Below are 18,213 nucleotides of genomic sequence, written 5' to 3' on the forward strand. Positions count from 1 at the left end.
CACAAATTATGTTTTACATTGAAACAATTTACTCGAAGTTGTGACATATGTTTTATTTTTTCATTTAGTAAAACTTTTATTCGAGTTATAAATACTTACAATTATATTTTATTATAAAACGTGCTTCACAATATAGTATGTTATTATATAAGTATATTGTATTAAAAGAAATGAGTTATTAGTAATAAACTAGTCACAAAATAATTTAATAAAATACATTTGAGAATTATTTGTATGATTAGTGTAATGTGCAATAAATTATATTCAAAGACTTAATAACTGATATTTTTTTATATTTTTAACATTATTATATTATTATTACCTAAATTTATTTTCTGAAATATAATTTGACTTTTATTAATTAATCATTGTTACAATCACTTGTCTTCAGATTTATATCTTTCACTTATGAAACTAATTTAATTTCTTACTATTATATATTTATTATTTCTGTATATTTTTTTCGAAATGTAGAATATTTTTGTTATTATATTGATGCTGACAGACTCGATGTCTGGAGCGTGGTAGAACTCGGTTGTGTTGACAAGTGGTAATAACAAGTGCATCGCTTCAGAATTGTAAATAAGCTCGTGCAAATCTGCAACGATTGTGCTTTTGTCATGTGCCATGTGACAATTTCCACGGGGTTCGGGTTCCCCGTGTTGATGTTGCCAGAGTGGCCGGGTCAGTAACAACTGACGGCTTCACAGAGGCAGTGTTAAGTTAAGTTAGAGAAGCGCCTTGATTGGCGTGATGGGTCGTCAGAGCTCTCCGGGGGAGGGTGGGTGCATGCTGCTTGCTTGCGTTTTCTGGGTATTCGTTTTCACCCTCTGTGCAAACAAGTGAAACTCGAAAGGGCAGTGACGCGAACGCTAGATTTGGGAGAAGCCAGCGTCCTCTCTCCCTTCCACTGTCTCCCTTGCACCCATCTGTTCTCTACTCTTCAACCTCATCCTTCTGGAGCTGATCGACTTGGTTGGGGACCCGAAGATCCGTTCTCGATGATTGTGTGATGATGATCATCATCATTTCTCCTCCCCGTGTTTATTCAAATCCGTCACGCGTGCACTAATTGTTATTGGCGTATCGGTGATTATTAGCATCCACGGACGAGCGGATCCATTCCGTGCTTCCGCACACAACTTGAATACGAGCTGTGTGTTTGTAGGGGGCGGATGCAAATGATAAATCTATTTGCTTTTCCGATGCCAAACTCTTCAAAAATTTAATTACGAATCAGTCTTTTCCATTATTAATTAATTGGGACTCGCTAAACCCAAAAACGATGAAAGAAAACATTGCCGTTGATACAGGCATAGTGTGGATGCAGCGTTATACTGTATTTAGAGTTACTCAACTAAAGTAATTCAACTAACAAATTGAAACTATATGTTATTTTTATGTAATTAATTTGGAACTTGCAAAATCAAATATTGGATGTTATATCTTTTTTTTTACTAATAACTTGAAACTACTAGTTGTTTTTTTAATTCGGGAAAATTAAATAAACAATAATAATCAATTTTACTTTAATTTTTAATTTAATATCGAGCATAATATGAAATAAATAATTAAGAGAAAACTTTGCAGTTACTTCTTTTGACAGCAATCATGACTTAAATTAGTGTAGATATGCATTCTGAAGTATTTACAACTTGTAACTTGTATTTTTTTCTTTTTTGTTCTAGTTTTGCTGTGTGCTTGGGGGTTGTCGAGCAACTGTCCAAATGCTGTTTGGCAGTTCGCAGTCCGGTGCACGATATCCCTCCGGCTTGTGCCTTTTTACTAGCGGCCTTGGAGTTCTTGGCAGCGCTTGCTGACCAATGCCCCGAGGACTCTGATCCAACACATTTGGTAAGCTTTGTTTTCTCTTCCCATTTTTTTCTCACTCTACTACTAGACATACAACATACTAAAATCGTCACTTCAAAGATCGCTTCTTATAAATTAGTTCACGCACTCAAAATGTCTATAGATTCTAATATACATTAGAAGTAATAGTGTACGCGTATACGGTACATCTGTTAGTACTATTTTTTCAGATACTGTAACACAAATTAGCTCTAATTATTTAAAAACTTTAATAATCTAATATTAAATTAATTTGTTTTATATTGACAATTTGCATTAATAATGTATGTAAAATGAAAACAATACGATTGTTTTTAAAATAATTTATTATATTATTTTGAATTTGAAATAATTCCACGTTTAATATAATAATATTGTATCGATATTATATTTTCTGGTCCGCAACAATTAAAAAGTTTTTTCCATTTTAATTTTTAATTATGTAAATGATTAATATTAATAAAATATTGAGATAAAATATTAATTTTTTATTAGATATCATTGGGTATCATGAAAATTGGATTATGAACATATATTTACAGATACCCATACCTCACTTTACGGACTAGATACTTTCCCGAAAAGTTGGCCGTAAAGCGAAAAGCCGTATAATGAATCAATTATTTTATTCTTTTTATTTCCTATAGAATTTGTTTGGGCGTCGATAGTGTCATAATTAAAAAGGTCGTTATAGCGAGGTATAGGTGTATTCTATACGAGATGCTTGTATTTATTCAACGATTTTACTACGCAAATACTTGCGGAATTTGTAGGCACACCACACCATGCCGATACTTGAAAATCATGTGACAAGTATTTGCTAATATAAACAGTGATTAGATGGCAATTAGTTTTACATATCTTTTTTAAAATTTCTTATCAGGTTGGGACTTTACATGGAACTGAGTTGATGGGTGCCGTTTCGATGCTGTACGGAACTCTTCTACCTCCAGATTCCACGCCGAGAGTGGAAGGACAACCTCCTCCGGTGATACCAGCCTCCTGCTTAAAATTGGCTTCCGTCACTTTCCGACTACTGCGACGCATCGCCGAACTGGATCTGACCAAGTTTCAGGTGAGACTCATTCTTTCTTCGTCATTACTACTTCGGTGTCGAGTATCACCCATGCGATGGGTTAATTATGGTTGGGATTTACGAGCGCGGTTGGCCGTGCGAATTGGCCTCGTGCTCTTCGGTCCCACTGGAAGAGGGAGGGTTCTCATCATCATCATCTGGAGGGCGCGTGCTGCGGACAACCGACGTCCCACGACGTCCCCGAGGGACACTTCCCGAAACCAGAAAAGCAAACTGGAAATTGTTTCCCACAGAATAAAGCGGGCACGGGCAGGGAACATCGCGGCGAAAGTATTTTCCGAACCAATATTTGAACAACTTTATTATGATAAAAAAAAAACTTGAAGGGAAAAATTATATTATAGAATGACTCGGTAGGCTGTGAGGAAAATACATTAAAAAGCTTTTCTTCGTTTTTTTTTTGGGATTCATTTGGAATGTCACATTATTTACTTTTATCTGTTAGTACTTTATATTTGCTGAAACCGAAATCTATTTCTGAGTTTAAGTTTATATTTTTTTGAACAAAATATTCAGAATAAACAACTTTCAAATTTAAAATAAATGCGAGAATACGTAACAAATTAATATTGACATAACAAAGACTTGTTTGTAAATGCAAGAAATTTGTAACACTTATTATGTTTAACAAGTTTTTTTTTAATCAAAATTACACGTAGTTATAATAACAAATTTAATATCAATATTAAAAAACTAGAACGTTTCTTTTATGACACATTTGATTTTCAATGAACATCATTTATTAACGTTCCCCATTTTTTCACACTTTTGTTTCATTTGCATCAAGATTAGATCGTAGATTGCTATTGCCGACTCTTGTTTTGACTTTGATTAAAAGTATTTTTTGTTTGTGTACCTGTATTTGTTCGTTTTTGCGTGTTATGTGGGAAAAAGGGTTGCACAATGTTGTTGGAAAATTAATGAGCGCACGGCGGAAATCTCACATACACACATATGTATACATATAAACATACATCCATCCGTGTGCACCCTTTTCGAATAATATCAATATCATCCCCCTAGGCCGTAGCCTATCTGCCATCTATCTATTTGCAGTTCGACCTCTAACCATATTTGCCGCCGCGTAGCCGTATTTTAATTGAATCATTTCGCTCTTGCCGCGGCCGGTTTGAAAATTAGCTTTGTACTTCGTGGGAGGGCGGCCAACAATTCGCTCTTTCTCGCTTCCTCCTTCGAAATCGCAGAGATTTCGGTCCGCCGGTTGGAAAGAGACAGTGCCATGATGATGGGTTTTTGGTATACGTATGTGTACTTACGTTCCGGCTCTCTTGTTTGTGGATGAGCTCCGCCGGCTCCTCTGTGTACATACCGCTAGCATATACACATATAATGCATATACACAGACGAGCTTCTTGTTTGTACGCCATTCTAATATAGAATAAACCTATTTGTTGTATAAATTCATCTCCGCTTAGCCCGACTCTACATAGCTACCTCCGGTACCGAGCGTTCAACTGCTGCGGTTCTTAGCAAATCCTAGCATGGACCAAAGCAATCCTCAATTTACAAACATTAATGCTTGTACATTATTTGAAATATATCTGAGAAGGTTTCCTTGCTACATTTAAAGAAATTATGTATTATAACAATTTCAAATATTGCACTTCATTTGTAAGTAGATTTCTCTGCAATCAACGACTTATTTATAGTAATGACTTTTAAATTTAACTTGAAGAAATTAATAACAGAAGAATTAAAGCAAAAATACCACAAATTTGAGACAAACCTCATGTAGTAAATTTACATACAAATACTTTAAAATATCATAAAAATTAAAATATTTAAAGTTAACTGTTAAATTTGTGTCCTTCGCAGGAAGCTTTAGGTGCTGAAGGAATTTCTTTGCAGTTCAGACACATCGCCAGCCACCTGATCTGGTGTTGCGCCTCTCCGACTCTCCCGAAGCTAACGAATGGCAGCAAGGAGATCATGGCTGCGGCCAGCTGCACCGAAGCCCACGAGAATCTCCTTCACGAGGTCATCCACGTCGCCGGTTACTTTGCTGTGGAAAACTATGATAATCAGGTGAGTGACGTAATCCAAATGCATCAAAATTGACTGGCTAATAATATAAGCGAAGTTTCGCAAAAGACAGTGACTTTTCCTCGCCTATTCACGGTATATGTATATATTAATAAACGTGTGCGAGAGTGTGTATGTGTGCATTATAAATTAGGTTAATTTGTAGTCGGCACGTTATGGAAATACCGCAGCAATCTTATCGGCCAATCGTGACATTTGTATCTGACTTATTAAACATAGTACATTCCGCAATGAGTAAATAATAGGGAAGCAGGGAAGGGAAGAAAATTATGTAGTGGATGAAATTGGTTATAAATATATGTACGTGTAATAAAGTGAACGAAAGTTCGCGTGTCGCATGATTAATACGGGCTAGTCGCTACGACGTATGAACTAATTCAGAGCTCTTCGAACTAAACCTATATAGAAATATATACATAGATGTCTGAAAATATATTTATAAACATTTACAAATATAATGAAAACGGTATGGTTTTTACTTGTATGATGTAAAAATCAATGAAATATATAGACTTGAAACTGAATAAAATATATTTAGTAATAAAAATATCTAGTTTAGTCCAAACTTGTACTTTGGATTTTTAGCAACTTTTTATTATTAAACAATAAAAATTTGCTAAAAATCCAACGTAGAAGGTTTTAGTTTTAACACAAAAAACATATGAGAAATCCTTGCCAATGTTGTAAGCAAACATTTAATAATAACATTTTCAAGAAACATGTAAGATTTATTTATCTTGTGATTCTACTCTATTTTGCAGCTTACATAAGATATAATTTAAGACAAACTTCTTAAGAGCAGACTCAGTTTTACTATAATAGTCTAATTAGAATTGAGTATTATTTAATAATATAAACTATTCTTATTAGAAAAATCAGCATAAAGTAGAATAGATGTAATTCATGATCATGGTTACTGCATTATGAATACGTCGGTAATTTATGAACCAAACGCGAAACGTGTCTGGGATTTGCGAGGGTGGTGCAAAATGTATTTGGGTTAAAACCCGTAAAAAAGAAAAAAAAGTACGCCCGAGGAATAAAATAAAAAGTGGAGAGAAAGAGAGAGAAACAAGAGGAGTGGAGGGATACGAGGAAAAAAGGAAGCAAGCACGAAGAGTGGGTGAGAGTTAATAAATCTGCCGTCGCCGGGGCCGAAGAGCTTTGATGGTGGTGGTGATTTGCGAGTCGAGGCTTTCATAGGTGTGTGTTCGTACGTGCGCGACGAATGGTGGCGGATATTTTCAGACGATCCTCCATTTCGGACTCCAGCGAGGAGGAAAAGAACGGAATGGAAAGGAGGTTTTATAAAAGACCCAGAAAGAAAGAGTGAGAGAGTTGAGCTAGAATGGGAAAAAGGAAGAACTGGAAGAACAAGACGGTGGCGCCGCGCTATCTTAATGACGGCGCGACTCGAGGAATGCAGCCGAATATGTACACGATAAAACTTTGTCGCTTCTCCTCACCAAAAGCTGAAATATTGGCAGCGGACGCCAAAGAAGTCTCCTCTTTCTTTCTTCTACTTCTTTGACCGCAAAAGAACGAACTCGAGGAATGTCCATTCGTTCATCCTTTGGATTAATCCGCAATTGATGTCGTTCATTAGTTCGTATTGCCAATAAATATTTAATCCAGTCGATCGTGGTGCACACACACAGAAAACGACAATCACCATTAGTTCCTAATACATACCCCAATACCGCGACGATGACAACAGTAAGTCATTACTTTAAATACATTTAATGTATATGTACATGTATGGACGTACATTATAATACACGCGTGGAGGCGGTAATAAGTTGGCTCCGGTCATTCCATGATGGAAATTATTTATTCAATATTTCAGTTGCTAAACTTACTTTATTTGTCATGCGGACAGCCATGTATATATTCTAATTTACAAAACTAATGTCCTCACTTAACCTATATTATTCCATTCGATGGAACAAAACAGTTTGCAATTATTTATTAAAAATTTTATACATGTGTCATTTAGATAACTATCCATACTTAAAATGATCAATATATAGATCAAAAGTGCAGAAAAGTAATATATCTAAACTATCTTCAAAATAAACTGTTTCTAAATTTGATTTTTATTGATTAATGTAGATGTAAATTGATCCATGATATACATGATTTTATTAAATAATAATTAATGTTCAGACATTTTTAATAGAGAATCAACTAAGTACTTTGTAAGCAATATCTTAATGATAGTAGTATTGATTTATGACATCCATTTAAATCAGTTGTTCCCAAACTTATTTTTCCTACCGCCCCCTTTCCAGAAAAAAATATACCTTAGCGCCCCCTGGATTTTTATTTTAGTAGCAATTAAACAGAAAGATATATGTATTAATGTTTCTACCGCTCCCCTGGATCGAAGCACACCAACAAGGGGCGGTAGTGCCCATTTTGGGAATCACTGATTTAAATGAACATGAATATATTGACATACTTGAAGAGACTTAAAAGTTTAGTAACATATGTTGGATAAAATATAATACTTTATTTATCTGCTTGTTCAACAACACTTGATGCTTGTTTTTAATTATAGATGTAAAGCTAGAATTGAATAACACATTAATGTTCTGATATTAACTTGCATATACAACTAAATATTTTCAAAATATTAGATTTAAGTATTAAGTAATCCAAACTTAAATATGATAAGTCTTTTGCAGCAGATCAATTTGTTTTTTATTTTCTTATTATGTTATTTTGTTTAGTTTGTGGTATGGTGATTTGTTGCAATACATGTTTCAATTACTTTTTATAAATTGATATTGTCGTGGCAAAGTGATATGTTCAAGTGTTATCTTCGCGATGTACGTATAAGTAATCCGTATGAAACACCTGTAGAGGAATTACTGCGCTGAGATGCGATTAGCAAATTAGTTGCGATTGTAAGTACATTAATCTTGATTAAAAGTTGGCCAAGAGGTGGTAGCATGCGAGTGGGGGAAGGGTTGAAGGGTTGTCGCATTTCGAGCCAAAACGAAAGTCGTAAATCAATTGGATGACATTCGGCGACTTCCGGTCCAAGCGCGAAGTATTCCTCGTTCCATCATTTATCCTCAACAGTATTTTCATTAAGTCAAGTAGGTTTTACAAGAAATGCAAGTAATTGCGAAGCTGTACAAATTACTTGGCAAGTATCAAGTAGTACCGCAATAGGACTTGTTGATTGCCTGGAAAATTAATACAAGTAAACGCACTGTGCGTGCGATCGGATGTGGAATTAAACGCCTTGTGATTCGTGTGGATTCTTCGAGTAATCACTGGTAACTTTTTATTGCCGTAATATTTCGTGTCCGTCCTGTATGTTCACGTGGCAGGATTATGTCACGTCCACGATTCAAACGTCGCCCATCTATTATGCAAGAGCGCAAATGAATTTTTAATGTTTTAATTTGTACCTTGCGTGATTCTCGTTTTAATTCACGCCTTCGTGTGGTTCGTTCTGTTTCTCTTTGTGTGTTTCAGATGTTGCTGGTTAGTGGTCAATCGCCTTCCGTTCTTCAGCAGCTCTGCTCCTTGCCATTCCCGTACTTCTCGGTCGAATCTTTGTCGAAGATCCTCTATCCGACTCTGATGGCTTGTTGCGTTGGTAACCAAAACACCATCTCTATCTTGAAGCAGGAACTCTCCTACGAGGTAAGATCTGAAATCTAATAATTTAAATGTTAATTATTATATGTATACTGTTATATATATATATACATATAAGTTTTTACACAGCAAGAACAATCTTCTAAAATTATTTTCACAACAAACAATAATCAACTTAAATATTATAATTTTCGTAACTGTATCTTTTATAAGTGTAATTTTTGTGTACATAATGTATACACACCATTTTCTTTAATTTCCACTCATTAAATTATAAAGGTATATTCTAATCAAACTTGTTTCCATTTTTTTTTTTGCAGCTTTTGGATGATTTTCGCAGATCCGAGACAGGCAAGGATCTGCGCTTAGTGAAGTTACTCAAATCATAAACGCGTTCTACTTCACAAATTCTCTTCAACTCAATTTATATTCACATAAACAAAAAACTAAGCAAGTTAAAAAAGAAATTGAATAACAAATAAAGGAAATATAATCTATTTTTAATAATCCTCATACAATCTTAACGAATATATACATTTATACTATGAGCTCTAAAAAGCAACCTTATTAAATTTAATTTCTTTTGTGTATACTTTAGTAATTATTATTTTTTAAGTTAAGATGATTACGATGTACATTAACATGAAAATAGGACATGCGTAGTTATTACATCTGCGAACTTAGCGAAATGTATTAATTTTGATAATTTTTTGAAAATTCGTATTTTTATTTATTTCGTATTTATTTATTACCTTTTGGTACTTACTTTATACTTTTTAATTAATCTTTCATTGCAATATCGTTGCACATCTTTATGAATGAACGTTGTGTTTAAATTTCAGGTAAATCGTATAGTTGTTGTTGTTGCAGGTCCAATGCGTTTGATGAATTTCAGTTATTTTCTTTTTTTGTGTGAAACTGTTGTTGTATTTTTTTCTGTGTGGCAATTTATTGAATACTCTGCATTGTTTTTCAAAATTGAATAAAGATTAAATTATACCTAATTATTGTTTATTTTCCTTTGCAAATATTACATATAAAATTCGATAAAAAATATCTAAAAGTGTTAGATGTTTGTCATCTTCATTCAATAAATGTTTCATCTTCGTAAGTTTGATAAAATATGTATTTACAAATTCAATCAATAATTGAGTCCAGTAAATATATAGTCAAAAGTAAGTAGTAAATAATCATAATGAATTAAATTTATTGATATATCTATGATCTGTTTACCATTTTTGAAACTTATTTGTACAAAATATTAAAGAATTTAATAAAAGTATAGGAAATGAAGGATTTTTTTAAATAATTATTAACGTCTGTATGAAGTTTAGATAATTAGTATTATAACGTGATGTATTTTCTCTGAAATTTATTGAATGACGTATAGTCTTGGTTATTATGTATATTTGAAGAAACATCTACATTTTCTGTAACTACGTAAATCCTGGATGTAATTGAGTCAACATTAAGTTTAATTCTAAAATATTTGTGTGTTTCTCATTTGGTGTTTGTTGACTTACAAAGTATACTATTAGTTGCATTTTGTAAATGAGGCTGGTAATGTTAATGCCTCTGGAAAGATGATTTTCCATTTTCTCTGTTATTATGCCAGTATTAATGATTTGTAGCAGCATCTGCATATACATATTTTTGTTTTGTTCCAAAGGACGCTAGTCATTCTTGGTAGTGTATTTTCCCTTTTCTGACTTGGCGTCTGTATGTGTGTGTGTCCTCTTTTGTTTAGCGAAGAAATAGCGAAATAAAGAATGGGAGACAGACAGGGAGGCATTGAATCCGCGGTGTCTCCACTTCGAAATAGTAGAATAACAGCGAGGAAGGAGGGTGGCTGGGGAGCAGCAGATTAACACAAGCACTTAGCGCTAAGAGCATGGGGGATTCAACGACGTAGCCTAGGCCGTAGTAGGAGGTGGTGGTGGAGAGAGACGGGGGCGGCTTGTGCGCGCGGGGGGCGGTCGGTTGTGGCAGCGGCGCCCTCCGCTTCTCCGTCCCTTCGTATAGCTCAATAAACCTCTCCTCTCCAGCCCTTTTCTCCCTTCACGCTGCGTACTGTGCTGTGTGCCCTTCCTTCCTTACACACTTCTCAGCACGGCAGGAATCTCCGCGAAACATACATTCTCAAACGAAAATGTCCTTCATTCCAAAGGCTTCAAAGGAATACGCGACTCTATACAAGAAAGGAGAAAGACCTCGCGTTTCTCCCGTTACAGCTGCTTTCAGTTGTTTCTTTGCCGATATTGATTTGATGTGTTGTGGGATTTCTAAAGAGGACTTTCCAAAAAACCCAACAAAATAAAATATACTCTTGGGCTTTTTATACTCTCCAGCTAGTAATATTTTTTATGCAAAGGAACGAGAAACTTTTATCATTATCTTAAATAATATTCATTAAATTCTAAAAAAAAATGAGTGTTTTAATATTTTTTAATATAAAATAAATAAAGTTTAAATTTGATAATATTGTATCTAACATTAAGCCGAATACAAAGTTTAGTAACATTTAGAATTAATATTCTTTTTTGTATTTACCAGCAAATATAATTACCAAATTTACCGGTAAATTAAGACAATAAATACCGATAAATTCGGTAATTTGTAATTTCAATAAAAAGTGAACTTTTCTTCTGCAGGGACATGTGCACCATAATTGGAATAAGTTTGAGTAATAAGATATAAGATTCGATTTGCCTACTGCTTTCACATTTTAATTCTCAGAAAGAACTATAATATTAAGAATTGATTTGATAATATATTAAACTTATTTCGTATTTGTTATCTTAATTATTATCTCTTTGAATTAAATTTTCTGAGTTTCTTAAGAAATAATATATTTGTTTTTTATTAATGTATTCAACTTTTATTAAAACTTAATAGGTTATTATTGAACGTACTGTAAAAATACTGCTTGTTAATAGGTAGTAGTACTTGAGTGTAATCAATTTTCAATTTAAAATATTTTTTTTTTCGGGAAAACGCGGATTATTCATTAATTCTTTGAAATTGTATATTTAAACATATACAAATATACATATTATCATTAACTTGTATTGTATTGCACAATAAATGTAAAAATATTCACGATTTTTGTTATAACTACTGAATATCGCTCTGTATCCACGAGGCATTTCCAATATCTATTTTGATTTTAAAAATAATTGCTGGTTGCATTTACAGTCGATTGTCAAAATAATGAGTCGCCGATTCTTCGCTTCAAATGGCATATGAAAAATTGTTTCTAATTCTTTCCACTCGTTTTCCTTCATTCTTTTTGGACTCCCCGTCGGAAAATTTCCCAAAGCGCTTCCGCAATTTTAAAACTATTCACAATCCAACCGGAAATTAAAAATTTTCGAGTCTCTCGAACACACACACACATCGACCCTTCGATTTTGTTCGATTGCTTCCCACTTGAAAAAGCGTCACCCTCGATTTCGATCCATCTTCTTTTTTTTATTTATTTATTTATTTATATACATATAGTTCCGCACAATGCATTTCTATATCATACGAGGTGACATTATTTTTTCTTCGTTTTTCCGTTTTTAAATGTGAGGCCGAAGACGCCACTTGACTTTTATGTCTCACATGTGTAAACATTTCCACGGTCTCTTCTTTTCTTTTTTGTGGCCTCTTTCTCTCCTATTCAGCCAAGCTAAATTTGAAGGATACAAGCTCTTAACTTAATAGAACTATATATTAATGGCGGTGAGCTTTTAAAATACCTGAAGTGCTTCCTTTTTCTTAAAGCGGAAATACATTCATTAGAACCGCGCTTAAGTAGTTTGCAGTGGGAAACTCCTACTTCTTCTGCTTCTTCGTCGTCGTAGTCGCAGTTGTCGACTTGGTCGTTTTTCCTCAATTATTCAGAAGGTCCTTAATGCATTAACAAGCCTTTCATCAAAAACAAATATACACACGTATAAATCAATCAGCGTTTAAGTTTTCTCTGAAGTCAAGCATTTCGAGAAATAATTCATATCGCAGACGTTTCGTATGTTTATTTTGTTTTTGGTAGTGAATAACATTAAACTTATTGAGATAAACTTAACATAAAGATTTACATACTTGGCAAATAATTATTTGGAGCTTTAAAACATTCGAACATCCTAAATATAATGAAAAGTAATAGTTAATATTGTTTAAAAAAAAATAAATATTACACTTATTTCGATCGGTAACTATTTAGCTCAAATTTAGTAAATCTGTAAATAAATATTATATTTTAAAGTAACTTTCACAAAAATAATAATGTGACGAGCAAAATTTGACATATTGTACAAATTATTATATAAAAACTAAATAAACCAAAAAGTGTAAACACACTTTTCTTTTTATTCACATATAATTTAAATTGCAAAAGAATCTACATAAAACGTATAACTTTTTCTCCTATCGCAAATGATCAAAATTAGTACCGATCTGCTGATAACGATAATGATTCACAAACATTCATAACATATACCAATGTTGGAACTTTTGTATACTATAACGTTTTAAAATACGATGGTTACTTGATTTGCTGATGCTAATTTCACGACTTGTATGTTTTGCAATAATTTTCTAGTACTTTTTATTGGCGGGCGAAGCTCGTTAATGTTCTTGGTCTTCATGAACATCCTGAACAGTTCCATTCGTTTCAATCTCATTTATCATATTAATTATACGTTGCGCAGGTGGATCCGCCTAAATCTCCCTGCTATATTTTCTTTGTACTTCTGCTACATTTTTATACTTCCAATAGCATTTTAAGTACATTTTTTTCCCTATATAAAATAAATAATGTTAAATTAAAATCTAAACAACATAGGTGAAACAAGTAATATAATTGGTACATTTTTCTTATTTCTCGTTTTCATGACATTTCAAAAAAATAACAATAAAACTAAGTTTAAACACTTGGAAAAATATGAAATGACGAAAAGATTTCTCAGATTCTGCAGACACAACGAATAAATATTTTTAACTTGTTATTATATGAAAAAATAACTAAATGTCTTACATTAAATAATGTTAATTTAAGTATTATTTTTAAGTATTTCTCGAAATGCAAATTTAACTGAGATACCTCACCGTTTTTTATATAATACTCCCTCTGTCATAAAATATGGAATACATTTTTTTTTTGTCCGAAAATATAGTATACATTTGCGAAAAAATGAAAGAAAACTAAAATTAAATATAAAAAAAATATTAAATTCATTTTAAAAATAACAATAGCATTTATTGCAACAAATTACGAATAAGAAAATTAAAACCAAATTGATTTGCAGCAATGGGATTTATTCATTCGTTGTTTAAAGATATCAATTGATTTTGGAATATCAATTGCGAAAGACTACGAATCGTTCCTCAGCGATCTAATGGTATATTCTTTAGTTCAGTCAAATTGGCAGAATATTTTTTTTGTTTTCTTCCGCATTTTTACTTATTTTTCAAAAAAAAACTTCGACACAAATTTTACCTTCTCTGTCTGTTTACCTTCTAAATTTTATTTTTATTAAAAAAACTTAATTTTGGTCTTCAAATTCCAACTTAACTAAAAAGCAAGGCCTGTCAAATATATTAGGTTATTTAGCAATGTAGATAATACCAATATAATGAGTATTGCCAGTTACTTTCGTAATTATAGATAATCTAAGATTTTCTTTTAAATGTTTACCATATTTTCGGACAGAGGGAGTAATCAAAAAAAAATTAGAAATGTCAAGAAAAATACAGATCCACAGATTACGAAGGTGAAAATATTAATTTGAAAAGGAAGTATAGTCAGTCAGTAAAAAAATGTAAAAAATTACATATGTCATAAAATAAATAGTGTCTGTTTAAGGTGCTTGCAATATAATTGTTTGTGTGACGGTAATTAAAATTTATTAAATATTTTCGTTGCGCACGGCACGAGGGGTGATTTTAACGGCCAGGGGATTATCAGGGGTGTTGTTGGGTGAAATTTAAAATGAGGGCAAAACGCTGAGAGGCGGGAAGGAGACTAAGAACGTGTGCAGTAAATTAGAAGGGTAAGTGGGAGGCTGTAGAAGCAGCAACAGCAGGAGCAGCACCAGTGGGTAGGTAACATTATAACCCTTTGTCGGCCAATTAGGCACGCAGCGCTCACCGTAGTGACAATGCCCGGGGACGCGCATTACCTGCGTTACGTTGCGTCACTGCAATCGATATCTCATCGCGGTAAAAGGGTAGCATATAATGATGCAGGGCCGGATCCGGAAAAGTCTCCGTCACCGAAGCCGCCGTTGACGCCGGAACAGCGCCCGAACGTCGACCGGAAGCGCGCAGGCCGCGATTGGCGCGTCCCGATTTCCGGATCCGTCTGTAGCCGGATCGATGGTTACCCGCACCGTCCGGATCCTTGCATTTTGGACCCAATCCAACCCTGGTTAGTATGTCAGAGTTTTGGGGGGCGGCTGGCAATATGTGTAATGGATAGCAGGCGGCGACGGGGGGTGGAGAGCAAACCGCAGCGCCGCGGCGCCCAAAGCTTTCTACGCTCTCCTTTCATACACACACACAACCTCCCTCGCAACGTACAACTTTCTACGAGAAAAAAAGTTATAATTATATAACTCTTTCCCTTAGAACACAACCCTTTTCCTATCACCCTCTCTTTCAGTTATTAGCAATTTATTAATTGAAAAATACAATATGGAGGAAACGGAAGCGGAAGCTGACTTTTTTAGCACATTTTGTGCACGGATAAAAACTTTATGATTTGATTCTACCGCACGGATTCCAACAAACTTTTTTTTAGTTATTAACGACCCCGGATGTTGGTTACTACGAACACGTATAATTTTTGTTTCATTTTTACAAAATATTGATACGATTAGAATAAAAATATATAGAAGCCGTTAACAAATTAAATAATTCGTTCTAAAGCAACATATGAGACATAGATGTGTATCAATTCAGTTTTAAAAAAATATGTTATTAAGTAGTAAATGTATACATCAACCATGGCACCTATTATAATCATACGACATTATAGATAATATATAATTCAATTTTACTATCATAACATTATATAATAGCCATTGATACCCATGATGGATATTTATGGTTCGTATCACGAACACTTGTTAATATGATTCATAAATAAGTTATATATTATAGATAAATATAAATATTCATCGTTCAATAAAAAAATATTTAAGGAGAATATCTGGTTGAATGTTTTTTGTAATTCGAGCTATTTGCAATTTATTACCGAATATTTGGTATAAATTTCAATTTATTTTTTTTTAAATATAAATAAAATAGATGCATATGGTACACTACTATACTGATTTAGGTACGCGCACACTACAATCAGGTCAAATTGACCGACAACATAAATAATTCATTATCAACGTTCTAACAAGTAATTATTAATAATTATATCTAAAACTTTACCTTAAACCAATTTTGCTTTACAACGCACAAAACTACACTCTTAAAAAATAGCAATTATTATAATATTATAAATTAGAAAACCTCAAATTCAAATATCCTTTCTTTCCCTTTTAACAGGTCAAAAGTAACTACTTATGGTCAAATTAACCGTGATGGAACCAAATATTATAATGTCTTAACAACTTGCACGTCTACACTATTGCAAGCGAAATCGACATTTATGCTATGCGAAAATGCAGTAACGGAAGAATGCACAACTATGAAGTTGCGTAAGATTAAAAAAAAGTGAAAAGGTCAACCAAATAATAGCAGTTACTGGTTAAGTATAATTACATAATAAAACATCTCTGCAAATTCATATAATATAAATTTAATAAAACAATTTAAATACGTTTAATCAATCGTATTTGATAAATGTTATTATAATATGTTGTATTAATATGAATCTAATATGAAATTATATCTCCACTTTATTACTGTAACTTTGATCTGTTAAATATGTTAGGTGAAATCAATCTATTATCGTTTGGCTGAAATAGACCTTATAATTATCCATCTCTTCTCATCCCATCCGACTGTACTTTTTCTCCTCATCCCAAACTACGGCTACAAGTTTCTGTTGAATTTGTTATGCTTGGCTCGGCGGTCGGATGTGTTTATGAAACGCGATATTGTGTTATCATTATTATTATTGTATTAGTTTATTTTAACATCAAACGTCGGGGGCGCCACGGGGATGCGAACAGAAGCATGTTTATTTGATTTGAAACTATATTCGCATTGCATATACAGGATGTCTTCCATATCTTAGTTTTGACAACAAAAGGGATCTTACATTTTTTTTTTTTTTTCTATTATTGTATATTCATCACATCTAAAAACGTAAATTCTTCTATAATGTTAACTAATTATAATTATATTTAAGTTCTAATTAAAGAAAAGAAAATATGTTTATTTTCATATTATTTGCATAGATACCTTGTAATTTCGAGCAAATAACTTACTTTTTATTTATATTTTGTATTACCTTAAAAACGTAACTTCTTCTATACGTTTTTATAATATTTATAACACATTGTAACTGTATTTAAGATCTAAATAAAAGAAAGTAAATATCCTGTTTATTTTCCTGTATATTCGCATATAAAAGAAATTAGGAAGTTAAGGAAGAATCTATCTAGTTTTTAAGTTTTATAATTAATTTCTATTTTCTAGATCGCCCTGTATATAATTTTCTCAGAACTGTTTTCATGATATATAGAGAGAGAGAGAGAGATATGGACGGGAATCGGATGAGGATGGGTGGTGTATTTTTATTTTGTTTGAAATGTATGTTGAAAATTCTATATATATATACACGTTCCGGTCTCGATCGGGCCCCGTTCCTGTAAAAAGCTTTTAGTGTGTCGATACTGAAACTGACGTTTTAATGTGCTGGGGAGGTGCCCATAACATTATGTATACTACACACACACACACACTCGTACACATACATAGCCAGACAAAACTGAATATTTTGAATATTTATGCAGCGAGGCCGACTAATAAATCATAATTTCGTTCGATCGAAAAAAAGTGCACACTGTTTTTTTTTACATATTTTTCTATTAAACCTAATGCTGATCACTATCTGCAAATGGGCTAGAAAAAAAAGTATCATCGAATCACTATTATTAATGATTACGTTTTTCATGATTTCAGTAATTAGTTCAGAAAAAAATACACATTTTATATTTGTTTGTTTCGTTATTTACATAGTTAAGCATTGGATAATAAATATTTCAAATGATTATTAGATAGATTGAAGTAGTAGTTCGTTATAACCTGTATTGAAAATATTCAAAATAATAATAATAATATTTATTGCAACAACCATGATATAAAACAAACTCAACAATAATATTAGAAAAATAAAACTAAATTGTTGCAAAGGGCTACTGAAGATAGGTGCTCTATTTTTTAATGTAAATGTTAATCAATCAAATAAAACGAATAGTATTTATAATTCATTTGATTTGATTCAGACCATTATAACAAAAAAAATAATCAGAAATGTTATAGTTAAATTTGAATATATTATAAATAATTTAGTTTCCTTAATTTTTTTTATTCATTATTTAAAATTAGGTGTACAGTGGAACCTCGCTTAACGAGTTTAATCC

General features: G+C 32.7%; 1 protein-coding gene across 2 annotated transcripts in view; it reads left to right on the forward strand.

The window, feature by feature from the left end:
* The window catches only part of LOC108569050 (S phase cyclin A-associated protein in the endoplasmic reticulum), a 38,313-nt gene extending 29,011 nt beyond the window's left edge, over positions 1-9,302 (forward strand). The window contains exons 10-14 of one of the 2 annotated variants that reach the window (XM_017930443.1): positions 1,689-1,854; positions 2,735-2,926; positions 4,784-4,993; positions 8,501-8,671; positions 8,947-9,302. In XM_017930443.1, the coding sequence (XP_017785932.1) occupies positions 1,689-1,854; positions 2,735-2,926; positions 4,784-4,993; positions 8,501-8,671; positions 8,947-9,015 (808 nt within the window). In that variant the 3' untranslated portion in view covers positions 9,016-9,302. The remainder of the gene's footprint in view (positions 1-1,688; positions 1,855-2,734; positions 2,927-4,783; positions 4,994-8,500; positions 8,672-8,946) is intronic. The other variant, XM_017930442.1, reaches the window with a different exon arrangement.
* Positions 9,303-18,213: the final 8,911 nt, after the last annotated feature.

This window comes from Nicrophorus vespilloides, unplaced genomic scaffold (genome assembly GCF_001412225.1).
Source record: "Nicrophorus vespilloides isolate i.1.1-1 unplaced genomic scaffold, Nicve_v1.0, whole genome shotgun sequence".
NCBI lineage: Eukaryota > Metazoa > Arthropoda > Insecta > Coleoptera > Silphidae > Nicrophorus > Nicrophorus vespilloides.